Genomic DNA, 13,429 nt, shown 5'->3' on the forward strand with positions numbered 1-13,429 from the left:
AAAAAAAAAAGAGTAAAGCGCGTCTTTTCATTGTAAAGTCACTATGAGCTTGACAACTCAAACAGAGGAATTACCTGATGTTGGTAATGTGAGGTTTTGTGTTTTTCTTTATGCGATATTCATATCTATCTTAGAACGACCCGAACAGCAAAACTTTGTTAAATTCTTTAGAAGCTTAGATCCAGTAAGATCACGCATGGGTGTGATAATAGTTGCATTGGATTAACATTACTTAGGTCGAAGAAGGAACAATTCGATTATTTGAGAGAGAAGCTAATGGAAGCAATTATTACACATTTCATGGAGACGATGCCATTTATATTGCTGAAACTGTTTACAAAACAGCCTCTGTTGTCAAATACTGGCTAGGTGACAGCACAACAGGCTTACCAACCACTCGTTTATCAAACAGAGCAACTGAGACCTTCTTAAGAGATGCACTATTGAACAAGCAGTTGAGGATTGAGATTTGGAAACAATGTAGAACAGAACAAAACAGGATAGAATGGAATCTGATTCGTAAAGCTTCTCCTGGCAACCTGCAAGAAGTAGAAGATTTCTTGTTTACTTCAAGTCAAATGACCACTGCTCCCGTAGTCATTGCTGTTAAATATGGAACCTCAGGAGAAAACAAGGTGGAATATATATACATATATATGCCGTTGATGATTTGAAAAGAGAGAGAACAGATAACTGACAATTATGGATTATATAGATAGTAGGTGTTGCCTTTGCAGATACAACAGTAAAAGAACTGGGTGTCAGCGAGTTTGTTGACAATGAGCTTTATTCCAACTTGGAGTCATTGATTATTCAGCTGGGTGTAAAAGAATGCATATTGAGCTTGTCAAGCGAAAAAGATTATGAAGCAATTAAAATCAAAGGTATACTTGCTCGTTGCAACGTTGTGGTCACAGAAAGAAGGAAGAGTAAGCATATAGAGTCAAGACAGAGATTTACATATATGTATAATAACTTTTCTAGGTGATTTTGATGCAAAAAATGTTGCTCAAGACCTTAACCGACTTGTAGAGGGCAATGTATCAATTGAAGCTTTACGTAAGTTATTTTTCTGTGATAAAGAAGGCAAGGTTAACATACAAATAGCCGAATACGAAATGACAAATGCAATGGCTTCTTGTGCATGCGTAATAAAGTATTTGCAGCTACTGGAAGACGAAGTAAACTTTGGAAAATACACTCTGAGACACCATGATCTCTCACAGTATATGCGCCTTGATGGATCAGCTCTTGCTGCTCTCAATTTGATGCCAGCCCCTAACGAAGCTGCAAACAGACCAACAAGTCTTTATGGATTATTGAATAAATGCAAAACGGCTCAGGGCAGTAGATTGTGTACGCAGTGGCTAAAGCAACCGCTTTTAAGTTTGGAAGAAATAAGTAAGGAAGCAAATAGATACATTTCTAACAGGAACTTTATTAACTTTCCTTACAAATAAGCTAAACGACAAGATATCGTGCAAGTATTCGTGGACGATACAGAATTACGACAATCATTACAAGAAGATCATTTGAAACGTATTCCTGATCTTCACCGGTTGGCAAAGCGTTTCCAAAGAGGCAGCGCAACACTTCAAGATGTTGTAAGAATCTATCAGGTTGTGATCCGTTTACCAGCCATGTTGTCATGCTTAGAAAACAGAATACCAGAGGATCCAGAAAAGGCAAAGATAATTGAAACCATGTACACATCGCCTATAAGAAGATTAGCCACTACGTTGAAAAAGTTGGAGGAATTGGTAGAGACAACCATTGATCTGGACGCACTGGAGAATCATGAATATATTATAAAGGCACAATTCAATGACGAGCTGCAAGGTAACATTTAGTATACACATTGACAGTAATTGGCACTCACTGAATCAAAAGAGTTACGCATGCAGATGAATCAACTTGAAAGTCAAATGACAGAAGAATATAGGAGAGTGGGTCAAAGACTTGGTTTAGAACTTGAAAAGAAGCTCAAGTTCGAGAAACATTCACTTTACGGTCACTGTCTTCGTGCTGTAGGACGCAGTGAAAGTAATGCTATAAGAAACAAATCTGAATATATAGAATACTCTACTCAAAAAGCTGGTACACTTTTTGCCAGTAGAACCTTAAAAGATCTTAGTGCTAGGCATGTTGACCTATCAAAAGAATACGACAGCAAACAGAGAGGACTTGTTCGAGAAGTGATTGAAATAGTTGGTAAGACAGACGGACAGATGGAGGAGCTTTTTGATTTATTCGTTTGTTCCTAGCTACCTACTGTCCATCCTTAGAATCACTTGGTAGCGTCATTGCTCACATGGACGTATTAATAAGGTAAATTGTAGAAATCGCTTATGCATATTAATCACTCTTTTGAAACAGTTTTGCTCATGTTTCTGTAATGGCACCTATACCTTACGTCCGACCTACGATATATCCTTTAGGCCAAGGGAATGTATTACTAAAAGACGCTAGACATCCCTGTTTAGAAATGCAAGACTACGTAGCATTCATTCCTAATGATGTTGACATTACCAGAGGTATGTATATATAATGTATTTATTGTTTTGTGGGCTCCTGACGTATTTTAGATGTATCCGAGCTGCAAATCATCACTGGTCCAAACATGGGTGGTAAATCGACATATATTCGACAGGTAAAGGAGAATAAAGATGTAGGCATCTATTTATTTATTCTGCTTGTAGGTTGGTGTGATTGCTTTAATGGCACAAATCGGCTGCTTTGTTCCCTGTGCAAGTGCATCCCTGTGCATATTTGATTCAATATTAGCAAGAGTTGGAGCAGGAGATAGTCAACTGAGAGGAGTGTCCACTTTTATGGCAGAAATGCTTGAAACAGCCACGATATTAAAAGCGGCTTCACGAAACTCTTTGGTTATCATTGACGAATTGGGCAGAGGCACAAGTACATACGACGGTCTTGGTCTAGCTTGGGCTATATCAGAGTATATTGCTACAAACATCCGAGCATTTTGTCTCTTTGCTACACATTTCCATGAATTGACAACACTATGCCAAACTGTTAAGCATGTCAAAAATCTGCATGTGGAAGTGCATATTGGAAATAATGGTGATGTCACCTTATTATACAAGGTAAATGAAGGCGTCGGTAACAAGAGTTTTGGTATCCATGTAGCAGAGTTGGCCGATTTCCCTAAACCAGTTATTGAACTTGCAAAACGTAAAGCGAATGAACTGGATGAAGAAGCAGAAAAAGACAGAGCAAGTCATAAAAAGTACAAACCAGAGCAGATTGAAGAAGGTGACAAGATTATGCAGCAGATGGTGCAAGATATTGCTGATGCATCTAAATCAGACGATATGAATTTGTACATACAACAAATTAAGGATAAATACTCGGACATTATAAGCAACAATGAGTACTTGAAAGATCTTTTGTTAGAATAAATCACTGTTGCTCAAGGCATATTTAAAACTCATCTTTTCTCTCTCTTTTTCTTTCTTTTTAAAACAAAAACCATGGCAAACCATAAGCGCAGTCTATCGACAAAACTTGGCTTATTACTAGGCTTTTTGGGAATGACCGGACTTGTTTTGACAATACTATCGTTACTGCCACTAAATGTTTACAGCATATATTCAAGCATAAATGCCTTAATAGACCTAGTCAAGTTTGAACATGACAGAACAGAGAAATGGAGCTTTTCAACTTTCTCGGTTAATGCTAAGCTATACTCTATTTTCTTAGTTGGAGTTATACTCTCTGCCACTCTAGTCATTCTATTCACACTCATTGCTTGCGTTTCTCGAAAAAGATCAAACTATAATTATAACCAGGAACAGATCTCAATTGAAGCAAATAACTATAAACAATACCAACAGCAATATAAACATAATGGCAGCTCTTGGTTCATCCGTATATCAGGCTTTACAATAATATTACAGCTTTCATTTGGCCTATTTGGTAATAATAAAGCGCGGGAATATGGATTACTTACTTATATCGTATAGGCACACACTTGAAATATGTTGTGAAAAGCGATACCAGCGTTATACCTTTACAAGTTCAATACAATACATTCATATGTTTAGCGATAATATGGATAAATTACCTTTCACTGACAATATTTCTATTTGTTTTATTTTTGGCCTCCTGCTTTATCTTGATGGGCGCAAAGAAGGAGCAACAAGAGCAACAACAGCATCAACAACAACAACAGAACCTAGAAAGGCAGCCTTTGTTGCTCTAAAAGATGATAATAAAATAGGTGAAGAAAAAAAAAAAGAAAAAAAAAGAGAAAATATACATATAGCCTCCTATTTCTTTCAAGGAAAAAGAAAAAGAAAGAGGGAATATATTTTAACCTGGCAGATGATCCTTTTACTATCTTGCTTTTTTATATTGGTTTTTATTGTAAGATAAGTACAGTAGGTTATGGCCACATTAACAAATTTGTATAATTTCAGTCAACAGCTGTTAGCATATAGTTTATATACAGAATAATGTTAATGTATTTGCTACTTTTTGTTATGCAGGCTTTAATCTCAAGGATTCTCTCTCTCTCTCATTATGTTTGAAATACAGTTTTTAATATGTTTTTAAACAATAGATAAAACCATAGCAACCAAATATTTCGTGGATTATTTTGATCAAACAAATGGCAGTTATGCATTATCTATTTTAAATTTGAGGATTCACCTGCAGCACACTAATATGTATTTAATTGTGTTGCAAATAGTTTACTAAAGGCACTTCTTTTAAGAAGTTATAGATAGATACCGCATCCAGTTAGCTTTATTGATACCTTTTATACAAAATCGATATTCTTTGTAATGAATTAGAACATGATTTTTGTATCGGATGTTTATCTCTCTCCAGTGGAAGCATGCAGCTTTAAAATTATGATGAGACTTACATAATATCATTGCTCATGTTTCATTTACGTTACACAACGTGTAACATTCAGATGAACTTTTGGCAAAAATTCTTAAAGGCCGAAGCCGGGATTCGAACCCGGGATCTCGTGTATCCGAAACACGCGTGATAATCCTCTTCACTACATCGGCATTCGAAATTTTTTTGAAAGCTCACATTTATTTATAGTCATGAAATCACGTGACACTATAGACACCTTTTTATGCACTCTTTTTCTATTTTGGGTATGTACTAGCCACAGTCTACGTCATCTTAAACACTTCTGCATCATTATTAATCACCAATGGAACGCTTCTTCATCAATGCGTGAGATTATTCACCGCGATCAACTGATGGATCCCGAATTAGTTTACAGCCAGTACAAGCATATACAATAGAACGCATATAAGCGTCATAGTGGCCAACATGAGCCCATCAAAATTTGGATCGACGAGCTTAAATTCAAGGGTTACAGTGCCTACATTGGTGATAGTTTCAACAATAGTTACACCTTTGGATCAATATCCCCATGGTAGAGGAATCTTCTCTTAAATTCGCCTTACTTCTGCTTAGATGCTACTTATAAGACTCCAAGTATTGACCGTTGCCTTTTATATACCATTGTTGTTAGGCATTCATTTACAGGCACAGGCTGTCCAGTTACTTTTTGTTTTACGACGGGCCATCCTGCAAGACCTGTTGCTGAATTTTATATTTAGTGAAAAGCCAAGATCATGTAGATGTCCAGAAGATAACAATTGACCTCTTTAGCGTTGAGCTAAGTGCTATTCAAACCGTGTATCCAGAAGCTCAAATACAATGGTGCCTCTTTCACGTCGCTCGTGCCTGGATGGCAAAAATAAAAGAGTACATCAAGACAGGCAATACCCCTCAAGATTCAACTGAATGCAGAAAAGATATCACAAGTTTGAAGTCATTAATGTGGGAAGAAATGCATCAGAATTTAATAGAAAATTGCAATCGTTTCTTCTTGACTTTGGGTCGTATACGCAGTTGATCTCTTGTCTTTGCATGTGGTATTTCAACAATGACGATTTCAAACGCTGGGCAAGAGCATATCAGCCCGCTATCTATACCAATGTGGAGATCAGCAATTATATTGAAAGCTGGCACAATCAGCTGAAAGCGACATATTTAAAAAGAAAGCAGAACCGAAGAGTAGACAGACTGATATTCGTACTAGTGAATGATGTTGAAGAGGATTATCTCCAAAATATACAAAGACTGATGCTAAACATTGGTAGGATAGGCCCTGAAGAAAGAAGAAGAATGGCGAGGCAAATAAAAATCGATCAAGTCAACATGGAGTTGGTTTGAAAATGCAAAAAGCTGGAAAAATGTAGTACGAGTAAATTTTGTTGCTTTCAAGTGACAGTAGCAAAAGATTACTTAATAAGAATATAAGCTTTTTCTTTCTCTTTCTCTCCATCATTTTTCGATACAGTTGACTGACAAAAAACTATATTCATTAAATGTGAATCTTTAAGTATGTATTATCCTATTTTTAACAAAGATAATTTACTAATAAAAATAAAAGCTGTCTGTAAAAAGCACAAAAAAGTCTCACTTCTGACAAGACACGCTTTTCTATTTTATGTTTCTAATAGGCTTATTACAGTGTCTTTTCGGCCATCGTGAGCTTGTGACCTGAGTGAACGCAGATGAGAAACTCTGTACAAAGGAATTGAGAAAAGATTGTGTTTTCTCTTTTTCATATGGTAAATTAGCAAGTTATCCGTGATGAGTATAAATGTATCATCGAACTTTCTATAAATACTCTGTAAATTATACCAAAAGACTACCCACTGGCGCTATGGTTATTGCATATGCTCTATGTATTTGCTATACTACTTGTCATTATGAATAAAGACAGAACCTGAGGTGCTTAAGCTTAAACATTGTGTTATGCATTACATCAATTTCTACAAAAGAGACAGGAAAACAATCAAAGAAAATTATTGTTATGCAAGATAATATTTCAATATTGCTAGTATCTCAAAGATGTTTTAAAATAGAACAGACTGAATTAATTTGTTCTATTGTTCTCATCGATCAGCACAGTATATGCTACAAAGGAGAGAAGATCTGTCTCAACGTCATTACTAGCTAATAAATGGCGTTAATCCGTTGTAATTTAACTATTTCCAAATAGAGTAACAAAATAAACCCCAAGCATAAATATGACTATTTTGACATGTCAGAAAACTCTTCTTTTCTTATTTTATTTTTCAAGTACAACAAAGCAAAATCATGAGTGCTTTAGAAAATGCTACTGCACCTACTAATGTAAATCCACCCCTTGAAATGGAAGAAACAGGGCGTGATGAAAAAGAGAGACAAGAAAAAAATAAGAAAGACCTTGGCGAGATTCAGGATAAAGCACATACTAGTAAAGATGCACAGGAAGAAAACACTGAAGCAGAGAAGGCACAGCAAAAGCCTGGTACTTTTCTTGATGCCTCTGGACAAGCGCATCCAAATACAGAAAATCCTCCAGAGCATGAAGAAAAACAATTATTTCCTGAACAGCATGATCCAAACGCAAAAGTGTGGTCTAATCCCGAAGACAGCAATGAGGAGAATGCTCCTTGGAAGCCTAACGTTCATCCTTCGAATGGAAATATAGATAATCATGTTCAAAAAAATGCAATGGATAATCGTCGATTTTATCGGGAGCCTTCTATTGTTGAATCTACCGTCTCTGACATAAAAAGTATTTTCGACACAGATGATACTGGATACCGCCGCGCTAGTCCCAAACAAAAATTGAAACATGCAATGCCTTTGCATCCTACTCAGCCAGACGTACTTATTGAACAACTACAGATTAAAGCTCTCAAGTATATTATCGTTGCTTGTTTCATTTGTTACGTTGTTGGTCGATTCAAGTATGGAATATTCTTTGGCTTTACCATGATTGGTTTATGTGCTTGGGCTTATTGGAACTTGGGAAGAACAAGCTCTGAAGGCCTTGAATGGCAATTAGAAAAGCAAGAGAATATGAAAACAGTATGGCCATAATTATGTTGATCTAAATATATACCACTTACGTTTGTCTTACCCCACATTAGCTTTATACTTCTGAAGGCGAAACAGTTGAATGGCTCAATTATATGGTTGAAAAGATTTGGCGTAGTATTGATCCTGAACTATTTACGATTGTAGAAGATTTATTGGAAGATGCTATCCAAAGTGTTGCTCCAAGCATTATTGTAAGTCTAAAAAAAACACTGTGAATCTATACTGAAGCTTTGCTATAGAAAGGAGTAAAGGTATCTGATTTTGATATTGGTATGCAAGCTCCTCGTATTCAAATGTAAAAATCGTCATATTAGCGTCATTCTTATCTTCTACTATTTCAAAATAATACTAACACATTGTTTAGGATCCGTGTATTCCCACCGTTACCTGGACAACCAGAAGAAAGCATAGTAAGTCAATATAAAAAAGGTATTCGTAATGATACACTAAATATGTCACTTTGGATAGTTTGGTGAAGCATCATTTAGTTTTCATGCACATCCAGTTGCCTCACTGGCCACTAATCGAAGCCCCAAGTCAACTCCGCCTGGACTCACCCTTCGCTTCTTGACTGCAGTGGGTGCACCGATCGAAGTCAAGGCTGAACTCACATCCCTATCAGGTAAAATTCGATTCAAGCTATTGACAGGGCCTGAGATTCCGTTCATCTCAAAGGCTACTATTGCATTTACGAGTGTTCCCAAGGTGGAAACAGGGGTTATGCCTTTAACAAAGCATTTAAATATTATGAACGTAAGTTTTTATTGTTATTTAAAAACCAAAGCGCCAATTCTTGTTTTAGTTGCCTACAATTAAAGCACTTGTTAACGAAGGCTTGAAATTTGGTCTTGCTGATATGGTTGATCCTAAGAGCTTGACGATTGATGTCAGAGCATTAGTAGGGGCTTTTGCTAGAGACACAAACGCTATCGGTGTTGTGAAAGTAGAAGTTCGTCAAGCTTCTCGAGATCCTTCACTTCATTTGCAAGGTAGGTTTTTATGGATTTTTTCTCAAATTATGCATTATTAATCAACACAATTTAGACTTGAAGGACTCATATGCTACATTATCATTAAGCACACAACCAAAGAAATCGATTTCCAGTACCCGTGTTCTGACCAACGATATTGACCCCAGATGGAATGAGAATCTTTATGTCTTGGTTTATGCAGGTATAGGCAAAAGAAGAAAGGCTATATGGTATACTCAGCTATTTTACAGATGACATTGTTTCTGAGACTCAGGTTGATATCAAAGTGTGGGACGCTGATAAGATCAAGTATGATGATATGTGGGGCTCTGTATCAATGTCTGTCAAGGATATCGTTCAAGGCAAACTTGACAAATTGGGAAATGTCGCAAGTTGGAGTCAAGATGAGCGTGTCGTTTTTGATGGGTAATGCATATTTACTTTAGTTACAAAAGAAGAGTGCGGGCTAATATTCATTTTTCTAGATGGGCGCCTATTGACGGTAAACCCATCGAGGAATCCAAGGTTCGTTTGGATATGAAGCTAAGCTTCCATCCCAAGTATGCTACGCCAAGTACAGATATTTTGAGCAAAAAGTTACCTCAAGACAACACTAGCAAAGATGAAAAGGATGAGGAACAAGTTCAACCAGAACATAGCAATGGTATCTTGTCTGTTACAATCCATCAAGCGTCCGATCTGGAAATTGCTGATCCTGCCATATTGCCCTCTGATGACAGATTTAAGCATCCATATAATCCCAATAGCGTCGTTAGCCCTTATGCAATTTTGTACATCAATGACAACAAGGTGTTCCGAACAAGAACGAAATTGCGTAACCCAAGTCCCGTAAGTCTCTTCATATATATATCAAATGTGATGCTTACACGTTTTACTTTAGCATTGGAATGCTATCACTGAACATTTTGTTCGAGATATTGATAATGCATTTATCCGTATCACAGTAAAAACAGCACTTGAATTTGAACGTGATCCGGTTCTTGGTACAAAAGCCATTTCATTGAAAGACTTATTTACGGATCAGGAGGCCAAAGTAAGAAGAATATATAAAAGATACTCAAAGGGTCAATGTGTTTACACGTATTATAGTTTAAAGAAGCACAGAAATGGATTCCAATTTCGGATGGAATCGGGTTTGGTAAAGTCTTGCTTTCCCTTAAATATAAACCTGTAAAAATGACTTTACCACGTTCATTACAAGGCGCAGGTATAAGAGAGAGAAGGGTTATAAAAAAATGTATTGTACTAATCCTTATTTCCAAAAGATGTTGGCACACTCGTTCTCGAGAAGCTTACACTTGATCGTCTAAACTCTCCTTTGGACTCTACTGCTACCAGCCCCACTAAAGCTACTCTTGCTGTGAACGTAGATCCTTCAATCATCAAACGACTTAAATCTCGCGACATTCAGGTTGTAGATAATCTAAGCGGTTGGTATGATCGACACCTTTACTTTCCGCTCATGATGCGATATCGTACTGCTCTTTATATCCATATCTCCCAAGGCGCATTGACGAATACCAAGGCAACGGGTAGAATATGGCTAAAGGATATTGTTGATAATGAATGGCAAGATGTGATTGTCGGACTTCGTCCTCACATAAGCGAAAAGACAAGTGATGCAAACAAAAATGAAGATGCTTGGCCAGAGGAAGGCGATCTAGGTCAGGTTAGACTTCGTGTCAAGTTTGTACCTGGATTCTCTCCAGTACACACACACCTGAGATCATTTGTGAAGGACATGGTAGGAGCAGATCCATTCTACAGCGATACACTCAAGTACAAGGCACAAAAATGGATAAGAGAGCAAAGTAAGGATGAGGGCAAAGAGCCTTTGGATCATGACTTCCAACAAGCCCTTCAAGAGGAGAAAGAAAAGATGAAAGACGAAGAAAATAGGAGATCGTCTGAGGCTTCTTCAGAGTATGGTGAAGAAGAGTCTGATGATGAGTTTGATGAAGATGAGAATGGTGCAGATATTGATGACACAGACCTGAAGGCAGATATGATTGAACAACGTAAAATGAACAAGGTCAGTAAACATCGAGTGATTCGTAAGTTAGCTTGGAGTGTGGATAAGGTGAAGCATAAAGTAGACGTGCTTCGAGAAGGATTTAACTCAGAGACAAGAGCAAAACGATCCGTTGCAAAGGAAATTTAGTTATTTTTGTTATGACAATAAAGATGTGTTATTTGGTCGATGCCAGCTTTATAAAGTAAACTTGAATTGCTCGAGTTACAAGATATAAATAGGTACGTTTCTTATGAATCGTACCATCATAATATATATGATCGACACTCCTAAAAGAATATCCGCACCTTGACTTTCTATTGTCGTACGCTAGACCAACAGGAAATGTTCTATTGATAATAATAGCAGTACCTTTTTCCCAGAGGAAAAGCTAAGTAAGAAAAGTATAAAAGCTGTACATATAATTTGGTTGTGTCGACATAAGCACTAGTTTTAGGCAATAGTAAATAGAAAAAGAAAGAAAGAAAGAAAGAGAGAATATGCAATAATGCTAGACATATAAATCTGATTGGTCAATATGACCCGTGGAACATCAAGAGTTGACAAGACCCATCACATATTAGAAAAATCGCGCAATATCGGAGTATGTTTATTATCTAATCAACTGTAGCCAATTGACAATACAAGCTTTCTTCCTTTTCTTTCAACTTTCTATAACCATGTTGGCTGCTCGTAAGCAATTATTCACATTCTCTAAGCGTACCTTTGCTACCGTTGCCTCGGAAACACCTAAAGCAGGTCAAAAGTTTAAAGTAGTCGTTGTCGGTGGTGGTCCTGGTGGCCTTTCAGGTAAAAAAAAAAGAGTTCATCTTTATTAATACAGTTTATTCATTCTACCTTCAGTCTCTTCAACTATCTCAAAATTACTCGGAAAGAATCAAGTAGCCGTGATTGAACCTTCAAATAAACACTATGTAAGTCGCCTTATATGCCCAAACGAACAGTTTCATTTACCAATTATGATTACAGTATCAACCATTATGGACTTATGTTGGTGGTGGACTTAAAAACTTTGACGAATCTGTCAAGCCAATGGGTGAAGTGATGCCAAGGGACGCAGAGTGGATTCAAGACAAGGTCGTCTCCTTTGACCCTGATAATAATACGGTAAAGCTTTCAGATGGCCAAACTGTAGGCTATGACTATCTGGTTGTTGCTGCTGGTATTCAAATCAACTGGGATTCTGTAAAAGGCTTGAAAGAAGCTCTTGGTAAGGACGGTGTGACATCCAATTATGATGCTGAGAGTGTTCAAAAGACATACAAGTTCCTCCAAGAATTCAAGGGAGGTAATGCACTCTTTACTTTCCCCAACACACCACTCAAGTGTCCTGGCGCTCCTACCAAGATCACCTTTTTGGCCGAAGAAGTCTTCCGTTTAAACGGTGTACGTGATAAGTCCAACGTCATCTACAATCACAGCGGTGCCAAAATTTTTGGTGTTGATTACTATGGCGCAGTCCTTCAAAGATTGGCGGATGAGCGCGGTATCAAGTTAAACTTCCAGCATGAATTGGTTGAAATTAAGGCAAGTGATCATCAGGCTATCTTTAAGGATAACTCCAAAAATGGCGAACTCAAGACATTCGAATACGACTTCATTCACGTTGCTCCTCCTCAAGGTCCACCCAAGTTCATCAAGGAATCTAAATTGGCTGATGCAGCTGGCTGGGTAGACGTGAACAAGGATACACTTCGTCACAATAAGTATAAGAACGTATTTGCCTTGGGTGATTGCTCTTCTGCTCCTACATCCAAGACAGCAGCTGCCATTACTGGAGAATCTGGAGTTGTCAAGCATAATTTGATTGCTGACCTCCAAGGTAAAAAGGTAGAGCAGGCAGCATATGATGGTTATACTAGCTGCCCTCTGATCGTGGGTCGTGAACAATTAATCTTGGCTGAATTCTCTGGTTATACTGGCAAGCCTTTGGAAACTTTCCCAGTTGACCAACGCAAGATCAGTAAGGTCTCTCAATTCTTGAACAAAGAGGTAACTATAAATAGGCTTCCCATTGATGAATACTAACATATGATTTTAGATTATTCCTTCCATCTACTGGAATGGATTATTAACAGGTACTTGGGTTGGTCCCGCTGCTTTCCGTAAACTCTTTGACCCCATTCGTCCTAAGCGCGACTAAGATTGTGTACACAAAAAGTAAATTATAATAAAGAAAGACATTGACTGCCCGACCAAGATAACAATGCCTCTAATGGAAAGAACCACCCGTTTTAAATTTTTTTTAACTCGGTGACAAAAGATTTTCTACTGATTCCCCCCGCATCTAAAAAAAGATCTCTTTTCTTTTCTTTTTCTTTTCTCTTTTATAAATCAAATGTCTCTTCGCGCCTTGTCCTCACGTGTTATCCGTCCTTATATCCCAGTTGCCCCTACCGCTTGGACTGCTTTCCGTGGTTATGCCAGTAAGTTTCTCATGTTTGAGGTCAGGATAGGCCATTAAGAAGGTATA

General features: G+C 37.5%; 5 protein-coding genes and 1 non-coding gene across 6 annotated transcripts; 5 read left to right on the forward strand and 1 right to left on the reverse strand.

Moving 5' to 3' along the window:
- Positions 1-43: 43 nt before the first annotated feature.
- RHIMIDRAFT_234955 (putative DNA mismatch repair protein Msh2) lies at positions 44-3,422 on the forward strand (the record flags this gene model as incomplete). Its single annotated transcript, XM_023608264.1, has 12 exons — positions 44-83; positions 135-184; positions 237-635; positions 716-929; positions 985-1,059; positions 1,108-1,401; positions 1,462-1,839; positions 1,891-2,211; positions 2,265-2,328; positions 2,377-2,534; positions 2,586-2,650; positions 2,700-3,422. 12 exons carry the CDS (start codon positions 44-46, stop codon positions 3,420-3,422), a joined length of 2,781 nt encoding a protein of 926 aa, XP_023469323.1.
- A 72-nt stretch (positions 3,423-3,494) lies between these two features.
- RHIMIDRAFT_234956 (uncharacterized protein) lies at positions 3,495-4,225 on the forward strand (the record flags this gene model as incomplete). The annotated part of the gene is made up of 2 exons (XM_023608265.1): positions 3,495-3,939; positions 3,987-4,225. 2 exons carry the CDS (start codon positions 3,495-3,497, stop codon positions 4,223-4,225), a joined length of 684 nt encoding a protein of 227 aa, XP_023469324.1.
- Positions 4,226-4,968: 743 nt separating this feature from the next.
- RHIMIDRAFT_t16 lies at positions 4,969-5,042 on the reverse strand. The gene has a single exon. It is a non-coding gene; the product is annotated as a tRNA-Pro (tRNA).
- Positions 5,043-5,542: 500 nt separating this feature from the next.
- Positions 5,543-6,262, forward strand: RHIMIDRAFT_91000 (uncharacterized protein). The gene has a single exon (XM_023615863.1). The coding sequence runs from the start codon at positions 5,797-5,799 to the stop codon at positions 6,226-6,228; it is 432 nt and encodes a 143-aa protein (XP_023469325.1). The 5' UTR covers positions 5,543-5,796; the 3' UTR covers positions 6,229-6,262.
- An 899-nt stretch (positions 6,263-7,161) lies between these two features.
- On the forward strand, positions 7,162-11,428 carry RHIMIDRAFT_289980 (uncharacterized protein; the record flags this gene model as incomplete). The annotated part of the gene is made up of 12 exons (XM_023613693.1): positions 7,162-7,920; positions 7,983-8,123; positions 8,172-8,227; positions 8,297-8,342; positions 8,401-8,685; positions 8,735-8,921; positions 8,977-9,105; positions 9,155-9,329; positions 9,389-9,752; positions 9,805-9,957; positions 10,014-10,131; positions 10,190-11,428. The coding sequence occupies 12 exons, from the start codon at positions 7,162-7,164 to the stop codon at positions 11,083-11,085; spliced, it is 3,309 nt and encodes a 1,102-aa protein (XP_023469326.1). The 3' UTR covers positions 11,086-11,428.
- Positions 11,429-11,615: 187 nt separating this feature from the next.
- On the forward strand, positions 11,616-13,099 carry RHIMIDRAFT_198984 (flavo-binding protein, variant; the record flags this gene model as incomplete). The annotated part of the gene is made up of 4 exons (XM_023606338.1): positions 11,616-11,745; positions 11,800-11,870; positions 11,926-12,948; positions 12,998-13,099. The coding sequence occupies 4 exons, from the start codon at positions 11,616-11,618 to the stop codon at positions 13,097-13,099; spliced, it is 1,326 nt and encodes a 441-aa protein (XP_023469327.1).
- Positions 13,100-13,429: the final 330 nt, after the last annotated feature.

The sequence above is a fragment of the Rhizopus microsporus genome (genome assembly GCF_002708625.1).
Source record: "Rhizopus microsporus ATCC 52813 unplaced genomic scaffold scaffold_3, whole genome shotgun sequence".
NCBI classification, from domain to species: Eukaryota; Fungi; Mucoromycota; class Mucoromycetes; order Mucorales; family Rhizopodaceae; genus Rhizopus; species Rhizopus microsporus.